At 42.4% G+C, this 24,060-nt stretch overlaps 1 protein-coding gene across 16 annotated transcripts in view; it reads left to right on the top strand.

Annotated features, from left to right (window-relative positions):
- The window catches only part of Rbks (ribokinase), an 88,328-nt gene that overhangs the window by 3,953 nt on the left and 60,315 nt on the right, over window positions 1–24,060 (top strand). For 14 of the 16 annotated variants that reach the window (XR_008220163.1, XR_008220162.1, XM_052746192.1 and 11 more), the window contains exon 2: window positions 22,361–22,493. The exons of 1 other annotated variant lie outside the window; for it this stretch is intronic. Coding sequence is in view for 12 of the 15 variants with exons in the window: in XM_052746192.1 (XP_052602152.1) it covers window positions 22,361–22,493 (133 nt within the window). In the remaining 3 variants the exon portion in view is untranslated. Of the gene's footprint in view, window positions 1–22,360; window positions 22,494–24,060 lie in introns of those variants that run through there. One more of the 16 variants, XM_052746190.1, reaches the window with a different exon arrangement.

Below are 24,060 nucleotides of genomic sequence, written 5' to 3'. Positions count from 1 at the left end.
TCGGGAGACAGAGGCAGGTGGATCTCTGTGAGTTCAAGGCCAGCCTGGTCTACAGAGCGAGATCCAGGAAAGGCACAAAGCTACACAGAGAAACCCTGTCTCAAAAGACCGGAAAAAAAAAAAAATTGGGTCTGGCTCTGTCCCTTACAGATGTGTTGTGGGTGTATTACTTTCCTCTTGCTGCTGAAACAATTTGCCACAGATTTAATTGACTTAATATTATGGTAGCTCTGGAGGTCATAAGCCTGGCTTAGTACTCACTGGACCAAAATCAAGGAGTCAGTAGGGTGGGCTTCCTTCCTGAGGGATGTAGGGGAGAATTTGTTTTTTACACTTTCGTAACTCCTCTATCCTGGTTTGGTCAGGCCCCCTTCATCTTCGTAGCCAAAGATGGTCGGTTGAGTCTTCCTCACATGACATCAATCTGACTCTTACTGTATGTGCACTGTCAGAACCCTTGTGGGGCTGAAGAGACGGCTCAGTGGTCAAGAGCACTGGCTGCTCTTCCAGAGGATCCGGGTTCAATTCCCAGGACCAACATGGCAACTCAAAACTGACCACAAGTCAGGTTGTAGTGGATCCAACTCCCTCACAAAGACAGTAGGTCAAACACCAAACCACGTAAAAATAATAATAAATAAAAAACCCTTGTGATTACATTGACCCCAGCCAGATAACTCAAGATAACCTCCTTCCTTTATAGTTTCTTATTAGCTTATTCACTACCTGACTATTCCCTTGCTGTAGACAATATAGTTGCAAGTTGCCGAGATGAGACTATGAATATCCTTTGAGAACAATTTACCCACACTGTAATAATCATACACTATCACTTAGGGAACCTTTGGATCTTTTCAGTCTATCCTCACATTTACAGATGAGGTGACCAAGAGCTTAAACAGCTCACCCCTAATCACACAGCCAGTTAGAGGCATAGTGAAGGCTGGAGCCCCGGTCCTCCAGAGTCACTGTCCTCCCTATCATTCTGCCTTTTTGTATAGTCTGTGTGGAAATTTATAGTCTCTGTAGTCACGGTATATCGTGGACATTGATAAGGAATACCAACTAAAGATCTTCGGAACTAAAAAGAGTATCTTCATTACTCTCCTTTCTTGCCTGCGTTTTAACCGTAGCCGCTCAAACATCATGCCCGTACTGTAGAATCACTTCAGAAGGAAAACTGCTTCCCTGACTTCCCTTCCAAGTCCAGCTTACTTTATGTATTCCTGTGTGCCAGACACTGCTAATAATTCAATCAATGAGCATTTTTGTCATCTTTAATTTTAGTTCTCTGTGTGTAGTAAGCTGTGTAGTAATAATTTTTAAAACTCATTAGCTCATCCAGCTGTCATTGTTTAAGACCCATCTTCATTTATCATTATCCTTTCTCTTGAACACTCATGGCTAAGGTTTCATGTCGTGCCAGGCATGATGGCACATGCCTGTAATCCAGCACTTGGGAAGTGGCAGCCAAAGAATCATGACTTCAAGGTCACCCTCAGCTATAGTGGAGTTGAAGGCCAGTCTAAACTACATGAAACCCAGTCTTTAAAAAAGGGTTCATGTTACAAAGAAAAGGGAACTCAAGCGTGTTCTTAGGAGAGATAAAGCCAAAGTTCCATGAAAATACATGGTAATTTTTGTGTGTTCAGTTTACAGACCTTCTTTAGTCATACTTTAACTCCCTATTTCATACGTATCACCCATTCTTTTCAGTCGTTCAGTCCATTTGTCTTGCATGAACACTACGGACCAGTGTCTGCCCTGTGTCGAAAAGACACACAGACAAATATGGCTGCTTACAGAGCTACAGAAGGAGGCGGTAGCAGTGAAAATAAGCAGATCACACTGTGTCCTAGGTTCAGTGCTTCCGAAGAAAGTCACAAAGGCAGGACAGGAATCCTAAGTTTAGATCCTCAGCTGAAGAAAGCCTCACTGAGGAGTGTGATTTTGCATAAGTTCCTAAAGTAGGAAAGAAGCGAGAATACATTAACTGACGGCCTAACACTGCAGGCAAGGGAAATGCATATGCAAAGGTCCTGAATGGTTAATAAGGAGGAGTTTGGAGTTTCTGAAGGAAAAAAGATTGGGGGGGGTCATTAAAGAACCCTGGATCATACTCTGGATGGATAAAAAGCGCGACTAAAAGGACTTGCTGAGGGCATCAGGCCAGATGACTCCAAGTCGTGTGGCTCTGCAGCTGCAAGGGGGAAGTTGCCCTTTGCCCCAGATGTGGAAGACTGTATCAAGCTCAGGGTTGACACGTGAGGGTTGGAATACCCGTCAGACAGCTGACCCATTAGATTGAAGGGGTCAGAAGGGCAGATACAGGAGTGGGGCAGTCAGAGAAGTCCAGTCTGGAGAGACAGATCTATAAATGTGTCATCGGTGTATAAATGATATTTAAAGCTGGGAGGCACGATGAGATCACGGAGCTCTGAACTCCAGGAGCACTTCAATATCTCGAGGATTCGTTTCATTTACCGCCTACCCCTCAGCCTCTCCGCAGCCCCAAAACTTGCTCTGAGACAAGTTCAATCCACGTTTCCAAAGCAGCTGACCGTGATGTCAGCTAACACGTGCATTGTCTTTTTCCACGCTGCCGCTGGGAAGGGACGGCTTCAGAGAAAGGCTCAAGTTCACTCAAACATGTAACTTGATCCTGAGCAAATCAGAAAACGACGGCTTAATGCTCAAAAGATTTGAAGTAGATACTGGAATAAAGGAAGCAGTAAACCTAGATTACTTAAATAAGAAAAAATACTTTCTTAAAAATGGGCTAAAAAGATGGCTCAGCAATTAAGAGCACTTGTTCTTGCAGAGGACCCGGAATCGGTTCCCAGCACCCACACTGGGTGGCTCACAACTGCCTATAACTCCAGCTCCAGGGGGTCCGACGCCCCCTTCTGACCTCCACGGGCACCAGGCATACACTGGGTGCACATACATTTATGCAGGCAAACTGACAAAGCATCACTCCCATCCTGCCTTCCTGGTGCTGTAACAACCAGCCTAATGAAAGGCTTCTAGGAAAGTGAGGGGATGCTAACAGAAATTTCCTTTGATGCCACCTTTGTAGCCTTGATCGGACTAAAGCATATTATCATATTTAGATCAGGAAAATCACTTTTAGGCCACATTTTCAGTAAAGTTAAAAAAAAAATCACAGGAACATTAGTCCAAAATTATTTGACAGTCCCCCATATTTGAGGAGTATAAAACCATTCTTCATGATTTCTGCTTTTTTAGTTTTAAAAGTTCGCTTTTAAGTTGTAAGTCATATTTTAAAATCAGTATTTTTAAGTAATGTTTCTGTCACTTGTATTCTGTAATGCCAGAAGAAATCATCCATGAGAAATTTGCTAATTTTGATACCTCCCGTGAAAAGAGATGCTTAAAAAAGTAAATTCCAAATGACAAGAAAGAAACGAAGTGTGACAGCACACACCTTCGATCTGGCAGGAGAGTCAGTTCAAGGCCAGCCTCGGTTATGTAGGGAATTCAAGGTCTGCTAGGGCTACATGAGACCCTATCTCAAAAAGGAGAGGGAGGAGGAGATGGGGGGAGGGAGGGATTGCTGATACTAAGGTATCCATCCATCATCCCTCGCTAGCTCCTCTGTGTTCTGGGGAGGACAAAGGTGAACTCCAGTGAATTTTGCTCCAATATTTTGATAATTATTTGATAATAAGATAATGAAAAATATGCTAGACACTGGCAAGATTGCAGTTAGGAAAGCATGATCCATGCTCTGGAGCAAGTACCTACAAGTTCTCTGGAAGCATAGAGAAAGCTTCCAAAAGGAGATGGATGCTGAAGATGGAGGATCCCAAAATGGTCTGAGATGATTGCACTGCAGTTCTTCCATGCTTAGCCATACTCAGTCAGCGTTACCTCGTGGAATATAATTGTGTGTGTGTGTGTGTGTGTGTGTGTGTGGTGGTAGTGGTGTTTTGGGGATTTCTTGTTTGTTTTTTCGAGACAGGGTTTCTCTGTGTAACAGCTCTAACTGTCCTGGAACTCACTCTGTAGACCAGGCTGGCCTCAAACTCTCAGAGATCTACCTGCCTCTGCCTCTGCCTCTGCCTCCCAAGTGCTGGGATTAAAGGCATGTGCCACCACCGCCCGGCTTGAATATAATTTTAATTCCTACTTTTATGGCCTTGGAGGACAAACTTTCTTTGTATTATGTAAGAGTCCGTGACAAATTTGCAAGAACCATTTTTGAGATCTTCATTCTTCACATGAGCATTCAAACCCTTCAATATCCTTGCCTTATTTCACAGTTATTCTGTGATACTCTGGACTTGAAGAATGTCTTCTACTACTGCAGAGCCAACTACAAATCACCTTTGTATATGGTTGGTTTGTCATCTAAATAAAACTTGGTTTTGTGTGTTTTTGTTTTAGGTCTGGGGTTTTTTGTTTGGGATATTTTGTTATAGTTTGGTTTTGGGTTTGTTTTCCAAATACATCACATCTTAGGTACTGGCTTTTCCTTTTGTGGTCGGAAACAAAATCTTGAAATACAATTCTGTAATGTTGCACAAAGAAATTTGTGCAGTGGTTTCTTAAATACCCTCTATAAATTGCAAGTGTGTGTGTTTTATTTGAGACAAGGTCTTACTATGTTCCCAGTCTGGCCTCAGACTCAAGCATTCAAGTGATGCCCCTTCCTCAGTCTCCCAACAAGTTAGGACTAGGCTACCCTACCCAGGTACAAATTATATTTTACATATATTTACATATATGGAGATATATTTTATAGTGGATTTTTACCATTGGTCAGAACCATAATATTTGGGGGAAGGGATTCTGATTAAGAGTCTTCATTTTTAAGTGATTAAGTAAAGGTATGATTTTCAATTATCTGTGCTTTCAACCAAAGATCTTAGAGAATCTTGGTGTTTAAGTCCACTAGGGCCATCTTTGGTGGTACATACCTTTAAGTGGTGGTAATGTCAACACGTGAGAGGTGGAGACAGGAGTTCAAGGTCAGTTTCGGGTATATTGCAAGTTAGAGAACAATCAAGGCTGCAAGATATGCTATCTCAAAAACGTTAAAAAATAAAATTTAGCCATGGTGGTGCAAGCCTTTAATCCCAACGCGTGGGAAGCAGAGACAGAAAGGTCTCTGTGAGCTCCTTGTCAGAGATAAGTATTTCTTTGATTTTATGTTAAAGGCAAAAGAAAATAGACAGTTTATCTTAGCAAAAATAAGGATAATAATATAATAATAATCCCAACGCGTGGGAAACAGAGACAGAAAGGTCTCTGTGAGACCCTTATCAGAGATAAGTATTTCTTTGATTTTATGTTAAAGGCAAAAGAAAATCGACAGTGTATCTTAGCAAAAATAAGGATAGTAAAAGAAGTGCACTGTTTGTACTCAGGGTATCGCAGCGTCTTGCTCAGGATAGCTACTTGGTGGACGTGGCGGGAGTACAGGGGTACAAGCATGCACATCCCGTCTTCCCTCGTTCTGTGGTGCTATAATAGAACACCTCGAACTGGATAGTTGATAAGGAAGGGGGCCCCCCTCACTGACCCGTACTTGAAAGGAATGAAGCTGTGGCTTTACCCAAGTTCTCCAGCCCGAGGTGACTTCATGTGCCTAGTACTTTAAATACTGAAGAACTAAGGGGAGGCTGGAGGGAGAGGAGGGAAGGGGAGGGGGAACTGATCAGGCTGGGAAAAAATAATTAATTGATTAATAAAAATTTAAAGAATTATGTTAAAACCATTTATACATATATATGATGGACTTGTCTTTCTAACTACAGCTATGTTTATTTTTGTTTTATAATGTGTATTTGATGGTATTTTATTACTATATTCAATCTGAAATTATTACCTTCTCTCTTTCTGCTATTTTCTTTCTTGTTTGGCTGATGTTAATAAAGCTTTCCACAGTTATTGTAATTGATATTTGCCTAGTATATCTTTTCCAACCTTTAAGTGTTAATTGTGTTCCATAAACAACACATACCCAGAGTTTAGTCTTTTGTGAATTTTTTAATAACTATGATTTTTCTCTTTGTACTAGCAAATATAATCATTCCACATGTATTATGTTACGATGTACATTCATTTCAGACATTTTTATATAAACTGCTCTGTAGAAACATTAAAAGATGGCAGGGTACCTAACCCACCCATATTAAATATTTAATGTCAGATTCATTTCAAACATTTTTACATAAACTTCTCTGTAGAATATTGTTTGTCAAAATTATTAAGGTTGTACAGCACAACTAAGTCATTCTTTTGTGGAATATCATAGAATATTAAGCTTAAGTTAACTGTGTTCATATTTCACATGAATTTAAATGATCTCTTCTAATAGATTGTATTTTATACAAAAAGTGACTCTAAACATCCTGACTCTGAGCTGGGCATAGTGGCACATGCTTGTTATCCCAGCACTTGGGAGGCAGTGGCCAAAGAATCCGGAATGGAGGATCATCCTTGGCCACATAGGGAGTTTGAGGCCTACCTAGACTACATGAGACCCTGTCTCAGAAAATTTTAAATAAGTGAATAAATCCTAGTTTCACCATCTTTTAAGCAAACGGGTATGTTTTTTCAATGTGTATGATTTTAATTCTCCTTATTGTGAAAGAAGAAGAAAACAGTTTTTCATGGCATTTTTTGTAATGACTATTTGAATCGATAAATAAAAGTATTTGGTGCAATACTTATATGATAAGCAGTCTAGAAATAGTATCTGGCACTGGTGTATTACTGCAGCAAGTTTATTAAGGCAGCGTGTACATAGGTGCAGCCTTAGCTGGTGGTGATACAGAAGTGTGTATGGCACACGTGACGTGAAAGAAATGTCGTAGATGACTAGATCAGAGGCAAGGTCCCTAAGCCACCCTGGACTGCTGCATTGGAATGCCTGGGGGAGGCCAGACCGAGCTGAAATTTAAAGGATGTGGATGACTTAGCTAAGTAAGGAAGCTAGGGAAGGAACTTTCAGGCAGAGGCAACAGATTGTGCAAAAGATTTAAAATACAAATAAAATTCTAGGGATAAGCACTATTCGGAGACTGGAGTAGAGACTGCCTCTGGGACGTGAACTTAGAAAGTCACAGAAATAGTGAGATGGGATAAACTACGGGTCTCTACTGAATCTCTTTCAGTGTTCTGCTGCAATTGCTACTTAAACATTTGTCTGTATTCAGAATATCTACTACAATGGTCACAATTCTTTCAAATGCTGTCTGAGTACAACAGCATAAAGACTGTAGCATTAGCATTGGAAGACCTGAGTTAAATTTAGGTCAGCCCCTTGCGACAGCTACGAGATTTCTGATAAGCAAGTACTTTTCTGAAGTCTTAACTTTCTCCCCAAAACAGAGGTGATGATAATGCATATCCAATCTACCTTATAAATATTTAATGTCAATTTTAAATATAATCAGTTCTTGGTTATTTATTATGCCTACCCAACCTGCTTACAAATATATTGTTAACTTCAAATATAATATAATCAATTGTTGATTACTTATAATAATGGGAAGCATGATCACCCAAAACCAGAAATAGTAGATAAATGAAAATTTAATAATTAATTCTAAAATACATGATTTTTCCCCCTCATGATTTATCCTTCTAATTATATTTTGTTAAGGATGAAATTAAAATCCATTTTTATTGCTTTAAACTACACCAGCAGATGGCAGGAAGATGTAGCCCAGATAATTATAATATGGTGACAGAAGTCATTTTGGAATTTAAATTTTTACTGTAATTAATTGGCAAAATAGAAAATAAAGTATTGGTTCTGTAGTTATCTGTCGCTGTCTTTTTTGTTAGGTTTTAGTGTCTTGTTAATTGTATACATTGCTAGGTTTCATTATGACATTTCCATATGCGCATACAATGTGCTTTGATCACGTTGACCCATCACTTAGCCATTCTCGTCCTCCCCCCGCTTTGTCTCCATCCCCGCCCAGCAGAGTCTCCCCTTTACCTTCATGGCCCCCACCCCAATTCCACTTAGGAAAGAAAACAAAGGATTCTTGTCTTTGTGCGGTTGTCTTACCACACTCAACATGACAATTTCCAGCCCCATTAATTTTCCTGAAAATTGCATCATTTCATTCTTTGGGGTTGAGCAAAACGTCCTTGTGTATATATGTCACATTATATTTATCCATTCTTCCAGTGACGGGCACCTAGCCTGATACCCTCACTTGGCTATTGTAAATAGCACAGCAGTAAGCATGTCTATTCAGATATCTCTAGGGTGAGTTGACTTGATTCTTTGAGGATATACCCAATAAAAAGTCATATATATAAAACAATATACAAATTGTTATATACATATACTATATAGTTATATAAACTATATATAAATAAATTTTTCTTGTCCTCAGTGAATTTAAAAGGAACATCATTAACTTTGCCTGTTGTGAAATACAATTTCCTTTCTGGTCCTCTGCACCCTAGCTTCTTACTGTGCAGGGTCCTCATGGAAACCTTTTGCCATTTATAGTTGTCAGATCCTTACTTCTGAACTCCCAAATGCACATTTATTTCCTGTGCCCTCTTCCTCTTACAGCCTTGAGTTACAAAATTGATCCATTCCCTACCTTCATATTTAAGTTTCTATTATCTTGGGTGAAATTAAGGGGTTGGGGGAGATAATACATACACACACACACACACACACACACACACACACACACACACACACACGTGCATGCGCTCTGTAGACCAGGCTGGCCTCAAACTCACAGAGATCCGCCTGGCTCTGCCTCCCGAGTGCGCCACCACTGCCTGGCCTACAAACAGAAACTCTTAAAGCACCAGAGGAAAAATACACATGACATAAAAAAGAACAAATACTTACTTCCAAATTCCTGTCAGGAACAATGCCAGAAAAGACAATGAAATGAAACTTGAGGTCGGGGGGCAAGGGGTGCATGGTGGTGTTCAGGTGTATGAGCCTGGGTGTGGGCGTTCAGAAGCCAGATAAGATGTCTTCCTCTACTGCTCTCCACCGTACTGCCTCGAGACGGGCTTTGTCATTGAACTTCAAGTTCACCTTTTCAGCTAGGCTGGCTGACCAGCAGGCTCTCCGGATCTTCCTGTCTGCCCCCACACCCCAAGGCTGGGGTCACAGGCACAGGCAAACTGATTTTGCGCGTGGGTGCTGAGTATTCAAACTCAGGTCCTCATCTTGGTGCCTGCAGAACGAGTGCTCTTACCCACTGAGCCATCTTGCCAGCTCCTGAAAAGAAACATTTAAGTGCTTGGAAAACAGACTATTGACATCGACTTCTACGTCTTCATCGTTAAGAATCAGAGGCCAAATATGTTAGCACAAAGCATAAGCCCAACACTCAGTGAACAGAGGTGGGAGGGTCACAAGTTCTGAGCAAGCCTAAGCCACACAGTAAGTTGAAAGCCAGACCTTGAGCTATGTGGTGAGGATTTGTTTAAAACATGAAAGAAGGGGTTGGGGATTGAGCGCTTAAAGCCCTGGGTTCGGTCCTCAGCTCTAAAAAAAAAAAAAACATTAAAGAAATTATTCATATTCATATACATGTATATATGAATCACTCCTTTGACTATCATATTCATTATATCTACATCACGTGGCCACTAATCATTTAGTATCATTCTTGTTTAGCAAACTATCACTGCATAAAAGTACTTGTGTTCAGCTAACCTTTATGCACCAAAATGCAAAAATGGTGGTAAATGGGCAATTTTATTGCAGAATTTTGTTATGATTCTCCTATTTCAGCATTGTTAATTGTTAGTCTCTTACTGTGCCTAATTTATAAATCACACGTTACTATAGGTAACCCTTATAGGAAAAGCATGGTATGTGTGTGTTAAGCCCAGTACTATTCATGGATGCGTACATCCAGTGGAGTAGGGGTGTGTTAGGACTTACTTCTAGAGATGGCTCAGTGGTTAAGAGGGAATATTGCCCTTACAGGTGACCTGTGTTCAGTGCCCAGCACCCACCTTAGGCGGCTTACAACCTCCTGTAACTCTAGCTCTAGGGCAATCCAAAATCCTCTGGCCTCTGTGGGCACCGACACTTATGTGGCCACACACAGGCACACACACATACACATAATTAAAAATAAAAGTAAGTCTTTAAGAAAACAAACTTATTCCCCATGAGTAAGGGAGGACCACCATGTCCAAATGTCTCTGGGACTGTCATCATAGCACACATCTGTAATCCCAGTCAGCACTCAGGAAACAGATACAGGAGGATTGTTGCAAGTTCAAGGCCAGCTTGATCTACACAGTGCGTTCCTGGTCAGCCAAGGCTACATAGTGAGGCCCTGTCTTAAAAACATAAAAAGAAAAATGTGAAGAAGACATATGATCCAGAAATGTAGTGTTTCTTGACAGGATGGATAATACTTAATAAAAATTATAATTGAGCCGGGCGGTGGTGGCGCACGCCTTTAATCCCAGCACTCGGGAGGCAGAGCCAGGAGGATCTCTGTGAGTTCGAGGCCAGCCTGGGCTACCAAGTGAGTTCCAGGAAAAGGCGCAAAGCTACACAGAGAAACCCTGTCTCGAAAAACAAAAAAAAAAAAAAATTATAATTGGACAAAGGAGGCAATGTGATCACAGATTTTAAGGTATGATGGGCCACCACGCCCATCCAATTGTAAGGTAACATGAGGAGGTTAACATGTGACCAGAGACTTGTGAATGAAATAAGGTTTGTCAAGGGATGATCTGGGAGAATACCATAACACCTGTACTCATCTGTGGGGGTTTGAAAGAAGATGGCCCCCAAAGGTCCAACAAGGCCACACCTCCTAATAGTGCCTTTCTCTTTGCGGCCCAAAGTGTGTCACTGTCGAGACAGGCTTTGAGATCTCTTTTGCTCAAGCTTCCCTCAGTATGACTGTCGGTTGACTTCCTGTTGCCTGCAAGATGTAGCACCCTCAGCTCCAGCCCCACATCTGCCTGCATGCCACCATGCTCCCTGTCCTGATGCTAATGGACTGAATTTCTCAAACTGTAAGCGAGCTCCCTCAAGTAAATATTTTCTTGATAAGAGTCACCGCAGTCATGGTGTCTCTTCACAGCAATAAAAAACTCAAACTAAGACAGCATCTTTATTATCTTTCTGCACCTAGCTTTTTCCACATATAACCAAATAAATAGATTGAGGTCCAGGACATGATAGTAAAAGTGACCACCTCTGCCTGGACTTTATCTACTCTAAACTTGAGGGTAGCTACCTACATCTTTTTTTTTCAAGCATTATGATCTCCGTTTTTTTTTAATTATACTCATGATATTCATTAATTACACTCATGATATTAATTACATTTGTGGTATTCATTGATCATATTCGCAATATTCATTCAATAACTATATTTATGATATTCATTAATTACATTAATTTATTGATTTATTACATTTATGATATTATGTCCTGATACTACTGTCTGTCTGTGGGGCTTTTCCATCGCACAAAACAGAGATTCTATACTTAGGAAATCATTGCTCTATATTTCTTCTCCATCTTGAGATAACGTCTAATCTTTCTGTCTCTATGAATTTGTATATTCTATATATTTCATGTAATACAATTCTATAGTATTTGTCCTTTTTTTTTTTGGTTTTTCGAGACAGGGTTTCTCTGTGTAGCTTTGCGCCTTTCCTGGGACTCACTTGGTAGTCCAGGCTGGCCTCGAACTCACAGAGATCCGCCTGGCTCTGCCTCCCGAGTGCTGGGATTAAAGGCGTGCGCCACCACCGCCCGGCAGTATTTGTCCTTTTTTAATGTAAAACATTTTATGTACAACTGCAGGAGAAATAATACACAGATAGCTTGGACATAAAAACAGGTTATAGCCGGGCGGTGGTGGAGGCAGAGGCAGGCGGATCTCTGTGAGTTCAAGGCCAGCCTAGTCTCCAAAGCAAGTTTGAGGAAAGGTGCAAAGCTACACAAAGAAACCCTGTTTCGAAAAACCAAAGGGAAAAAAAAGGTTATAATTCAAAAGTCCAGGGTTATTTGAAACTGGAAAATATTTTCTCTGTAGAAAATAGTAAAAATGATAACATTTCCCACTAAGCCCTTTTAAGCCAAATGATAGCTGAACTATACATATAAATATTGATTAGATTCTGGGATACAGAAGAAACCTATCTTCATCTGTTCAGAGATCTATGTTTTACTTATGTTGTGTAAGTGAGATTCCTATTCATCTTCCCCTTCACTGATTTATGGCAGACATTTTTCTATAGGCTAATCCATAATCTAAAAAGATTTTAGCATCCCCTCCTGAAAGTACAGTCAGCATATCCTTTCATCAGCTTGATACGGTACAAATTCTTATCCTAATAGTGAAATGTTTCACTAAAGCTTGCCCAGTGATTGGGTAAACCCAAAACTTATTATAAGCCACAGTCATCCTAGGGTCCCCCCTGCTAGGTAGCCTCCCTGGATCTGTGGGTTGAAGTCTGATTGTTCTTTGCTTTATATCTAGTATCCACTTATGAGTGAGTACATACCATGTTTGTCCTTCTGAGTCTGGGTTACCTCACCCAGGATGATATTTTCTAGTTCCATCCATTTGCCTGCAAATTTCATGCTGTCATTGTTTTTCTCTGCTGAGTAGAACTCCATTGTGTATATGTACCACATTTTCTTAATCCATTCTTCAGTTGACGGGCATCTAGGTTGTTTCCAGGTTCTGGCTAATACAAATAATGCTGCTATGAACATAGTTGAACATGTATCTTTGTGGTATGATTGATCATTCCTTGGGTATATGTCCAAGAGTGGTATTGCTGGGTCTTGAGGTAGATTGATTCCCAATTTTCTGAGAAACCGCCATACTGATTTCCACAGTGGTTGTACAAGTTTGCACTCCCACCTACCTACATCTTAAGACAAAATGACATCTTAGTTTGGAAAAGATAAAGGTTAGACAGACCCTTGTCAAAAGCAGTTAACCACTTAAAACATAATTGATGTTTTATTCCTTTAATAATCATATATATGTGTGCAAGTTTAGATTAGAAAGAATGCATTTTGTTGCTGTTGTTTTTTGGGGAAATGAGACAACAGCATCTCTCTATGTAGCCCTAGCTGTCCTGGAACTCACTATGTAGACCAGGCTGGCCTCAAACTCACAGAGATCCACCTGCCCCTGCCTTCTGAGTGTTGAGATTAAAGGCATGCACCACCATGCCTGGCAGAATGCAATTTTAATTAGTAGATTAAGATCATTTTACAGAGAAATACATTTTATTATTTTGATTGTTAAATTATTAACAAATATATATATATTTGTGTAATATTTCAATACATGTGTTCATTTTGTAGTTGTCACCTCAAACATTTGTTTCGTGGTGAAGAATATTCAACATTTATTTTAGAGTATACAGTATATTACTTTCCACTGTCATCACCGTGTTATACATGGAATTCTGGCAGTTATTCCTGCTATCTAGTTGAGACTCTGTAGCCATTTCCCTCTTCTACCTAGCCCCCCCTGGCCTCTGGTAACTTCCTTTCCACTCTACTTCTGTGAGTTCAACTTTTTTTGGCTCCACAAATAAATGAGATCACGTGGTATTTATCGCTCTATTCCTGGCTTATTTCACTTAACACAATGCCCTCTAAGTTCACTCATGTTTTCGCAAGTGACAACTTGATTTTGAAATTACACTTAACCTTTTAAATGTGACATACACAAATGCTGAGGAGAACAGAAATGGTTGAAAAATACAGGCAGCAGGAATAATTAGTATGAATTTTAATTAGGTATTAACTAATATACAGTCTCTTATCATAGAAGCGTGTTATATGCCAAAAGCTTACAACCAGAAGGAAGGGCCAGTGCAAAAGCCAAAAAGCAACATGTTTCTTGATTTTTGCCAAAGCAGGTATTAGTGTGACTTCTTTGGTTGGAAGACTTGTAATCTTCCTATCACCCGGTCATCCCTTCCTGTGGTTGAAATCATCTCTTGAGAACCTGTAACAGCCGCCTCATTGTCAAGAAGTTAAAAGCAATTGATAGGTTGTTCTGGTAACACCTGTCAGTGAATTCACTCTGAGCAGAAAACCCTGGCATTTCAGGAGTTGACAAGTATTATTAAACTGTTTTGCAAGAGCAGAAGCTGGTTCAAAGAGGGGAGAGCTGTCAAGATAATGAAATCAGTAAGTGGGTCAGGCCTCCTGCTTCAAACACCATATCTAACCACGCGGCTTCTCGTGGCGGGGACCGCTGCAGGGCTGTCTGTGAGCATGGGTAGGGTGTTCCTTTCAGTCCAATTCAAAACTGCAGCATTTTGCAAGCCATGAATTTGTTCTCGGTTTAAATATGTCTTAGGCATGGTTTTTTCTGTTGGGTTTTCAATTAAAAGTTTATACTGTTTTAACTTTTAAATGATAGCAACCTTGTTTCTCTTTTCCTTGGTCTCCCCTCCCCCCCCACACACACACACTCTCTCTCTCACCGCCCCCACTCTGAGCATTTTAATTTGTCTGTCTTTGGCATTCTGCTAAGCCTTGTGTTTGAAGTAAGGGGAAGCCATGTAATGCTTCTGTGAAGGTTGATCTTCATTGCCAACTTGACCGGGTTAAGAAAAGCCTGGGGCATTGGTATAACGCACCTTTGGGTGCATTTGTGAGGGTGTTTCCAGGAAGGACTAATTGACTGAAGGAAGTAGACCCGCCCTGAATATAGACTACACTGTCCCATGGGCTGGGGGCCCAGACTAAAAAGAGAAAAGGAGGGATTGGGGATTTAGCTCAGTGGTAGAGCGCTTGCCTAGCAAGCGCAAGGCCTAGGTTCGGTCCTCAGCTCTAGCGGGGGGAGGGGAAATGTTTGCAGTATTGAGGGTTGAATTGAGTATTGAGGCTCGCTCGCTCGCGCTAAGCAAACTCTCCTCCACTACACTAAAAAGAGAAAAGGAGAAAGCCAGCTGCGTGCTGCAGCTCACGCTTTCTCAGCTTCCGGATCTGCCCATCCATGAGCCAAATCTTCCCTCCCATGATGAATTAGCCCCTCCCCATCACACCAGCTTCCCCGCAGCTTTCAGCGGCGGTTCTATCACAAGAAGAGTCAGTGGAGACATCCTGTGTCCAGGGGATGGCGCCGTCTGCGGGTGCTTTCTTAAACTTGAGCATCACCTCCTGATGAGTGAGGGGTAAAGTCAGGGAAGCCTAATTTAAAGTAAAGTAGGATTTATGTTCAGGAGTACTTCTGTTTGTAACTAACGCCCCAGTTTCTCCTCAGTCTCTTTACACAGCAAACTCTTATCCTAGATTAAACAGGAGCAGAGAACTAAACAAAGGTTTAAGAACACATGCTCAGCCAGGTGGTGGTGGCGCACGCCTTTAATCCCAGCACTCGGGAGGCAGATCTCTGTGAGTTCAAGGCCAGCCTGGTCTACAGAGTGAGTTCCAGGACAGCCAGGACTACACAGAGAAACCCTGTCTGGAAGAAAAAAAAACCCATACTCCATCAGCAATATGATGGGGGGAGGGTAGGGGGTACAAAGGTCCTTGTGCCCATAGAGCACTAGGGAACCAGGAATGTTAATCACATAGGGACCTCTCCTCATAGGAGGAATTACCTGATTCCTGTCCAGAAGGCTGGGAGTGGATATTGTTAACAACCTGGTGACCTCCTCACCCACTGTGTGCTGTAGAGGCAGACCTCACCCACTGTGTGCTGTAGAGGCAGACCTCACCCACTGTGTGCTGTAGAGGCAGACCTCACCCACTGTGTGCTGTAGAGGCAGACCTCACCCACTGTGTGCTGTAGAGGCAGACCTCACCCACTGTGTGCTGTAGAGGCAGACCTCACCCACTGTGTGCTGTAGAGACAGACCTCACCCACTGTGTGCTGTAGAGGCAGACCTCACCCACTGTGTGCTGTAGAGGCAGACCTCACCCACTGTGTGCTGTAGAGGCAGACCTCACCCACTGTGTGCTGTAGAGGCAGACCTCACCCACTGTGTGCTGTAGAGACAGACCTCACCCACTGTGTGCTGTAGAGGCAGACCTCACCCACTGTGTGCTATAGACGCAGACCTCCCCCATCTTGTACTATAGAGACAGACCTCACCCACTGTGTGCTATAGACACAGACCTCCCCCATCTTGTACTATAGAGGCAGACCTCACCCAAGATGTTTATCCAGACTCTTCCCTCCCTAGACTGTTATCCTTAGCTCCCAGTTAATAGAGCCCATCCTTTGGAGAATGTCACATATATTTTATGGCCTGCTGACCTCTATGCTATCTCAGTCAGAGATCACATTAAATTCTAGGCCTTTTCGCTGTAGAACCCACCCTCATGGTTACATGTACTTTGTAAGGAGTTTCTAAGCAGTCACACCTTAAGATTTATTGTACACCTCGATTGGAATGATTGTGGCCTGAAAACCTTTTCCCAAATTGTACTGTATTTTCAGCATGCTGGCAGTGAACTGCTTGGCAGGCATCAGACTCCCCGAGTCTTATCCAGGTTGACGAAGTCAATCTGAACCGAGTTTTCATTCTCGCTTCTTTGCAGTTTGCTTCCCTGCATGGACACCTGCAGGGTCCCCCTCGATGGAGGAAGCAAGGGCAGGGCAAGAGAAGTCACAGCAGGAAGACAGAGCCCATGGGAAGATCATGGTGGGTGGGAGATAGCTCATGAGGGAAGGTGCGGCTGCCAACCCCGACTCCCCGGATTCAATCCTCGGGACCCACATACTGGAAAGAGAGAACTGACTCCCACAAGCAGTCCTCCGACCTCCCTGGGCTGTCCTGAAGGATCATAGCAAAGACATGGAGAAGCTCTCGGGAGGAAGATAACGCAGCGCCAGGCAAGGCGCCATTAGTCTGGATCTGCAAGAAGCCAGTTGCTAGCCACAAAGAACAGGAAGCTGGAAAACAAGGCAGGAAGACAAATGAATCTGAAGTAGTGCCAAGTGGTGTGCCATAAGCCAGTAATAGAGTCTTGCTGTATACACTTAGGTCCGTAAGTATCTAACATAAGACGTGAAGGCCAGGCCTGATGGTACAGCCTATAGCCCCAGCTGCCTGAGCGGTGGAAGCAGCAGAACTCAAGGACCACCTGAAGAATGCGCAAGCTCAGACTACTGAGGATGAATCTGGAAGAACACTGGCCTAGCCCGTGTGAGGCCTTGTGCTCAAACCCGTACTGAAAACAGAAACCAGTAGAAGGTGAAATGTCTGCTCCCCACCCTTCTCTGTGGGTGCATGGCATAAGCTCATTTTCTGTGGCCCCGCCCCCACCATGTGCAGCCTAAACAACCACATAGTGCATGAAGCTGTTGCTGTCCACCATGGACTGTGTACGTGATGATAGGCTCATAAGATGCTCCAGCACCCAGTGGCACAGCCATCTTGATTAGTATACGCTGGTATCTGACAAACAGCAAAACTACTCATTTCCCAGAATGTATACTTGCCATTAAGCAATGCATACCTGCATACATATCTTTTTCTCTTTAAGTTCGAGGGATTGAACCCAGGGCCTCACACATGCTAGAAAAGTGCTCTCCCACTGAGCTACATCTCCAGCTTTTGTAAAAGATAGAAATCGGATCATATGGTCCTTGATCTGTAACGTGAGTGTTACTCATTTATCGCTTGTTTCAGGTTTGACTTTATCCCCTCGTCCGCAAGATGATACTGCCCTATAGAAAGAACATCAGGAAACACTAAATCAACACTTAGTGAATTGTTGCGTGAATGAGTAAGCATTGTGTGTTCTATTGTTACAATTCTTGCTTAGAGAAGAGGACTTATGGAGGCCGAAGAGATGGCCCTTTCAGAGGGCCAGAGTCTGTCCCGACACCCATATCTGGCATTCACAACCACCTGTAACTCCAGCTCTGGGGGATCTGACAGCCTCTTCTGGCCTCTGAGGGCACCAGAATGTACACACGTCAATTTTAAAAGTGAAAGTAAATCTTTTCAAAAAGGAGAGGAGAGGAGAAAAAGGAAGAAAAGTTCCAAGCCAGGCATGGAGGCACATGCCTGTGACTCCAGCACTTGGGAGATAGAGGCAGGAAGCCCAGGAAGGGGTTCAAGGCCAGCCTCAGCCACAGAGTGAGTTCAAAGCCCGCCTGGGCTAAGGGAGACTGTCTTAAAGGGGGTGGGGGGGAGTGGGGAAAGAGAAAGAAAAGAATCCCCCTAAAATTTGGAGTGTAGTGGGCAGGAGATGGCAGAACATGGAATTGTTGTTAGATGGTTGTGTAGCCATGGCTGCTAGTTTCCTCTTCCATCCCATAATTAGCACCTTCACCTTCCCAATTCAGAAGCAAAGTGGATGCTAAGAGACAAAGTGAGCATCTCTTACCCCTCTGTTAAGTGGCAGGCACTTGGGGTTCAGTGGAGAACACAGCGGAGCTGTTCTCCGTCCCTGTGCAGGGACCACTAACAGGTGGAGAACACAGGCACCAAGGGGATTGGCAAGATGGAGAAGGAAGAAAAAAGAAACCAGGAAAACACGCAAGACATGGCGTTTCAATGACTGATGAATTAATTCCACACTTGCTAATATCTACTGCCTTGTGTTAATATTGTTTGTTTAGAGATGACTCCAAGGGGGCTGGAGAGATGTTTCAGCGGTTAAGAGTACTGGTTGCTCTTCCAGAGGGCCAGGGTTCAATTCCCAGCACCCTCATGACAGCTCACGACTGTCTGAACTCCAGTCCCAGGGGATCTGCTGCCTCTTCTGGCCTTCACAGGCACTGCATGTACATGGTGCACAGACATACATACAAGCAAAACAGGGATGCACATGAAAACAAAGGTTCATGTTTTTTTAAAGAAATGATTCTAAATCGAGCCATCTGCTCCCACATCAAGTGCACATGCATGCCCCCCATACATACATATCCCATAGTAACCTGGCAGTATAGGTCTAATGATTGCCCACAGCTGATAGCAAAGGGGACACTTGATTCAAAGCAGTGACCCCTGACCCAGATCTAAGTGTAAATAGAGCGGAAGTCCTACGTTTCTCGAAGCCATAGTCTTGCTAATGAAGTTATTATACCTGTTTTTAACCAGGTTAGATATTCTTCTTTTTAAGGTTTTACAAGAGTCGTTTGTAGGAGAGTCAACAAGCCAAGAATTCACATCATTACTCCGTCACATGGATTACTCACCGCTGCTGCTCATAACAGAATCCTAAAATGTTTCAGATTTCTGATGCAAATCAAAATCTCATCATTGCTGTCACCGCTAAATTAACTGACAGGATAATAACATTACATTAAAACCATTTTTCTCTTGATTGAGTACCTTTTGCAGAAGTGAACCTTTTAGATGTATATTTTTTTCATCAGTACTATAAATGCATGTAGGAGCCTAGATAAAAATAGCATTGAAAAGAGGAGGAGTGGGATGTTTTCAAATTATTGGTGAGTCTCTTGTATCTCAACCATATTTGACAGTTCGGTGCTGGGAAATGGAATAGTCTCGACGATTTATTGATGGTTTTAGAAGCACGTAGAGGGGCTCACGGGTTGATCTTGGTCTGTATTGAAACAATTGTGCATTCTGGCATTAGTTCTTGTCATCCCACTGCAAACAAGCTGTTAGTGGCCTGGAGGAAGTGGCATTGTTCTGTCACTCTATATAATACGGCGCTCATTTCAGACATATCACAGCCTATTAACGAATGCAAACCTGTGATCTCCTAAACCAGCATAGATTTCCAGCTGACTTTCCAGTGTGAGCTTACCCGGCCTTTCCTTCCCATAGAAAGTGGATTCACTTCTTTGGTCCCATCCGCCATCCTTGGCCCCTTCTTTGTGGCCAGGCAGCCAGATCTCATTTTGTTTGTCCCTATGTTTGAAACTCCTCCCGTTTGGAAATCAGTCATTTCTCTCCATCCTTCAGAAATGTTGTTTCCTCAGATCTTGCCTTTAAAGTCATGAAAATATTTACCTGGAACAAATATGTAATGTTTGCCTCGGATAATACTGTCACCACTGGCCACACCATTATGGTGAATGAAGACCATGCTTAGCTTCTTAGCTATGGTGAATACTGGGCGTCGCTTCTTGGTTATGGTGAATAATGAGTTTGGCTCCGTGGTTATGGTGAAGACTGGGCTTAGCTTCTTGATTATGATGAATATGGTGCTTAGTTTCTTGGTTATGGTGAAGATCATGTTTAGCTTCTAGGTTATGATGAAGATCATGTTTAGCTTCTGGGTTATGGGGATCAGCTAGGAGCTGATGATAATTGAATCTGAGTGATGAGTGAATAGGATAAGGGGGGGGATCTACTATTATATCATTGATATGTACCATAATAAAAGTTAAAGCCTAAACTTGGTCCTTCAGGCTACATTGTTTTAAGTATGTGTTCTTTTTGACATCATGCATGAAATGGCATGGTATGCAGGACAGACAATCCAAGTCTGCTCCCACCCCACCCTCAAGTATAAAAATCAGATTGTTTAGGGAGAGGGAGTTGCTGCTTCCCTCTTCCTCTTAGGTCCTAGACTTGAGCACTCACTAGAATCAAGATGGACCTCCTGCTTAAAGTGCCTGAGAAGCCCATACACTTTCCTGCCCCCCCCCACCCCGCCTGCTGAGTCCCACTGTGAATAACGCTCTGGGGTGTGTAGCTAGAGTTTTCCTGCCTGGCCCACAGTCAGGACAAATCTCTCTCACCTGCCAGTCCCACAGCTGCTCAGACCCGACCAAGTAAACACAGAGACTTATATTGGTTACAAACTGTATGGCCGTGGCAGGCTTCTTGCTAACTGTTCTTACAGCTTAAATTAATCCATTTCTATAAATCTATACCTTGCCACATGGCTCGTGACTTACCGGCATCTTCACATGCTGTTTGTCATCGTGGCGGCTGGCAGTGTCTCTCTGACTCAGCCTTCCACTTCCCAGCTTTATTCTCCTCCTTGTCCTGCCTACACTTCCTGCCTAGCCAATGGCCAATCAGTGTTTTATTTATTGACCAATCAACAACACATTTGCCACACAGAACATCCCACAGCACTTCCCCCCCCCCTTTTTTTTTCAAAAAGGAAGGTTTTAACCTTAACAAAGTAAAATTACATATAATTTGGGAATTTGGGCGTAGCTTCTCTTACTACTTCCTGCTGGAGGGGGGCGCTGTATCTTATGGGGACACAAAGAAAATTTTAGGATCATGGAGTAGTCCGTGAGGCTGTATCATCTGAGCCAGTTGCCTTCAAACCATTCTGGATGTTGGATCATCTGGGCCATGGTGTCATCAGAGACCTTTCAGGGGGTCTTGGCTGGTCAAACCTGATGTATCTTAATCTGGAACAAATCCATAGCCTCTGGCTTTCTGTGGGAACAAAAGCAGAGACTCTTTTCCAAAGCAACACATCCTTATATCCAAATTTTGAAGTCAAGGTATCTTTAAAATATACATATTGGTTTAACTCAACATCTTTTACAATCAAATGTTTTTCTGCAGTTAAAAATCCCAAAGACAACACAATCCAGATTCTCTGTGTAATATTCATCTTTACGTGGCTTATTTTTTAATATTAATTTTACTGTCTCTTTAAAGACTTTATTTTTTAAAACTATGTATTTGTTTCTATAACTGTATATATCACCTTTTTTGTCTCTTTTAAGCCTATGTATATTTTACACACATTACAAACTATTACATCTGAATCTGTCTTATTGTGAATTTCTTGCTTTAAACTGCAGCATTTGTAAGATTGAAAAGGTGCTATGGCTGCTGGCTCCGCCCACCTCAGCTTCCTAACATGGCGGTGGTTCGTTTACCACCAGCTCTGGGAGCTATCGTGGGTCTATGCTTTTATCCAAGCAGCATGTAGCCCAGAAACCTCTTTTTTTGTTTTGTACCAGCAAAGGCTAAATCTACCATGCAGCTTAACGTGCCAGTTGCAGAGGCCTCATTCCCGCCATACTGCAGGTCAAGCGCGCATGCTAGGAACCCACCAGTAGCTCAAACAGGCAGCTGCCGCTCATTTGAGAGAGACAATTAGGAAGCTGTTTTTAGCTCCGTTTTAGAATCTTTTCTCAGGTTTTAGGTGGAAACTCTTGCCAACACGTTGGGCGCCAGGGGTGGGCCAGGGAACTATCCCAGGAATAATCTCAATGCAGTACAGACACCAGCTGCCATTTGCAGTGTGGCCACATTGGTGGCTATGGAGAAGAGAGGAATTCTCTCCAAGAGATGGGCTCTGTCTGTTACGATGCAAACTGAGAGGAAAGACCTTCCGTCTTCCTGGCAGTTCAGTTTGCTTAAGAGTCATCAGAAGCTCGTTGGATAACCTTTCCGGGCTTCTAAAGCATGTACACTGATTCCAGTTACCAACATGCTTTGTTTTCCTCTCTTTAAATTATAACAGTCTTACTCCTCGCTTGCCAAAAACTGGAGAAACCATCCACGGACATAAGTTTTTCATTGGCTTTGGAGGAAAAGGTGCCAACCAGTGTGTCCAAGCTGCTCGGCTTGGAGCAAAGACGTCCATAGTCTGCAAGGTAAGTGTGAAACGTAGGGGAGGGGCCCCGGGAAGGGCTGGTTCAAGCTCATCGTTTCTGTTATCCTTCACCATTATCCACAATGAACTCTTCACTGGGGATAGCGGTGCGGGCCCATGGTACCAGCTGCTCATGAAGCTGAAGGGTAATTACATAGGGAGGCCCTGTCTAAAGAAATACTGAAGTTCAGTAATACATAGTAATCTCTAGTGTTTTGCAACTACCAGTACTAGCCAGTTACAGGAAATCATCATTCCAAAGGAAAACCTCCTGTCCAAATGGTTTCTACCCATTTCCTCCTCCACCTGGAACCCTGGAACCAACAAACTACATTCTATCTCTATGAACCTATCTATTTTGGATACTTTACATAAATGGGCTGTGTAATATATGACTTTTGCTTCTGGCTTCTTTTGTTGTTTTGAGGTTTCTCCATTTCGTAGCAAGTATCAGTATTACATCCTGTATAATGGCCAACTAGTACCCCATTGTATGGACAGACCATCACTTACTTATCCACCCGTGAGTGCACTGATAGACTCCTGGACTGTTTCCTTTTTCTGACTGTCTCAGGCTAGCCCATGGCCATGCTTGCACACACATGCGCTTGTTGGAGTACCGGTTTTTAATTCTTTTGAAAGTTTGGTCATAAAAAAATCTAAATAAGAGTGACTGCACTTTCTGATGCTTTCCTCTGGGAAGCGGCAGTCCTCAAATGACTTGGTGCTGCCTCCCCTGAATACAGTGAGCTTATAACCAGAGCGTGCAACGTGAGAGGAATTAACCTGTGCCCTGGGTGTCGACAGTCCACCTTCTAAACGGCCTGAGTCATTCTGTAGTCAACAGGCATCGCTGTAGCAACGCAGCTCTTGGAAACATAGTCAGTCCCTCCTCACTAAGCCATCGTCCACCGCCATATCATAATGGCAGTGGAATGTGGGTTTTAATGACCGCGCGTAATAAATACCTTACATACTTCTGTTTTCAGTCATACAGAGAAAGGGTATGTAACAGTCAGGAATCCTACTGAAATAATTTGAAAAGAATTGTATTTGGCTGTCAAGAGTTTTAAATTTTAGATCTTTCATGTCATTTGAAGGTGGTAACATTGCTATTAGAAGAAGATGAAATTATGTGAGTTTAAGTACAGGGAAAGCTGGGTTTTAATGATAAGAAAAGCGCGCGCACACACACACATACACACACACACACACAAAACCTTAGAAAAGCTATCTTGTGAACTATGTAGATTTAAAAAAAAAAAAAAACCCTGCAGAAATGTCATTTCCACTTTCACATGTCACTCTCCTCTCCATGGGAGATTTAAGTGATGTGTAAGCTATACAATTATCACTTCATCTGCTAATGAACTCTGGCTTCATTTCTGATTTATGACCAGCATATCATTCTCATGGCTATTTGGTCAGAAACATCACAGGAAACACAAAATTCCAAATAAGAACCCTTCTATTGTTAAGATTGGTCCCTAAGGATTTAAAACAGTAATATAGATAATCAGGAAATAATTATATTCTAGAAATGATGGCACTGTGAAAGAAGGCTGACG

Source organism: Peromyscus californicus, unplaced genomic scaffold, assembly GCF_007827085.1.
Source record: "Peromyscus californicus insignis strain IS unplaced genomic scaffold, ASM782708v3 Scaffold_1__1_contigs__length_55948999, whole genome shotgun sequence".
Classification (NCBI taxonomy): domain Eukaryota; kingdom Metazoa; phylum Chordata; class Mammalia; order Rodentia; family Cricetidae; genus Peromyscus; species Peromyscus californicus.
Note: the sequence above shows the minus strand (reverse complement) of the source record. Positions and strands in the feature narration are given on the sequence as shown.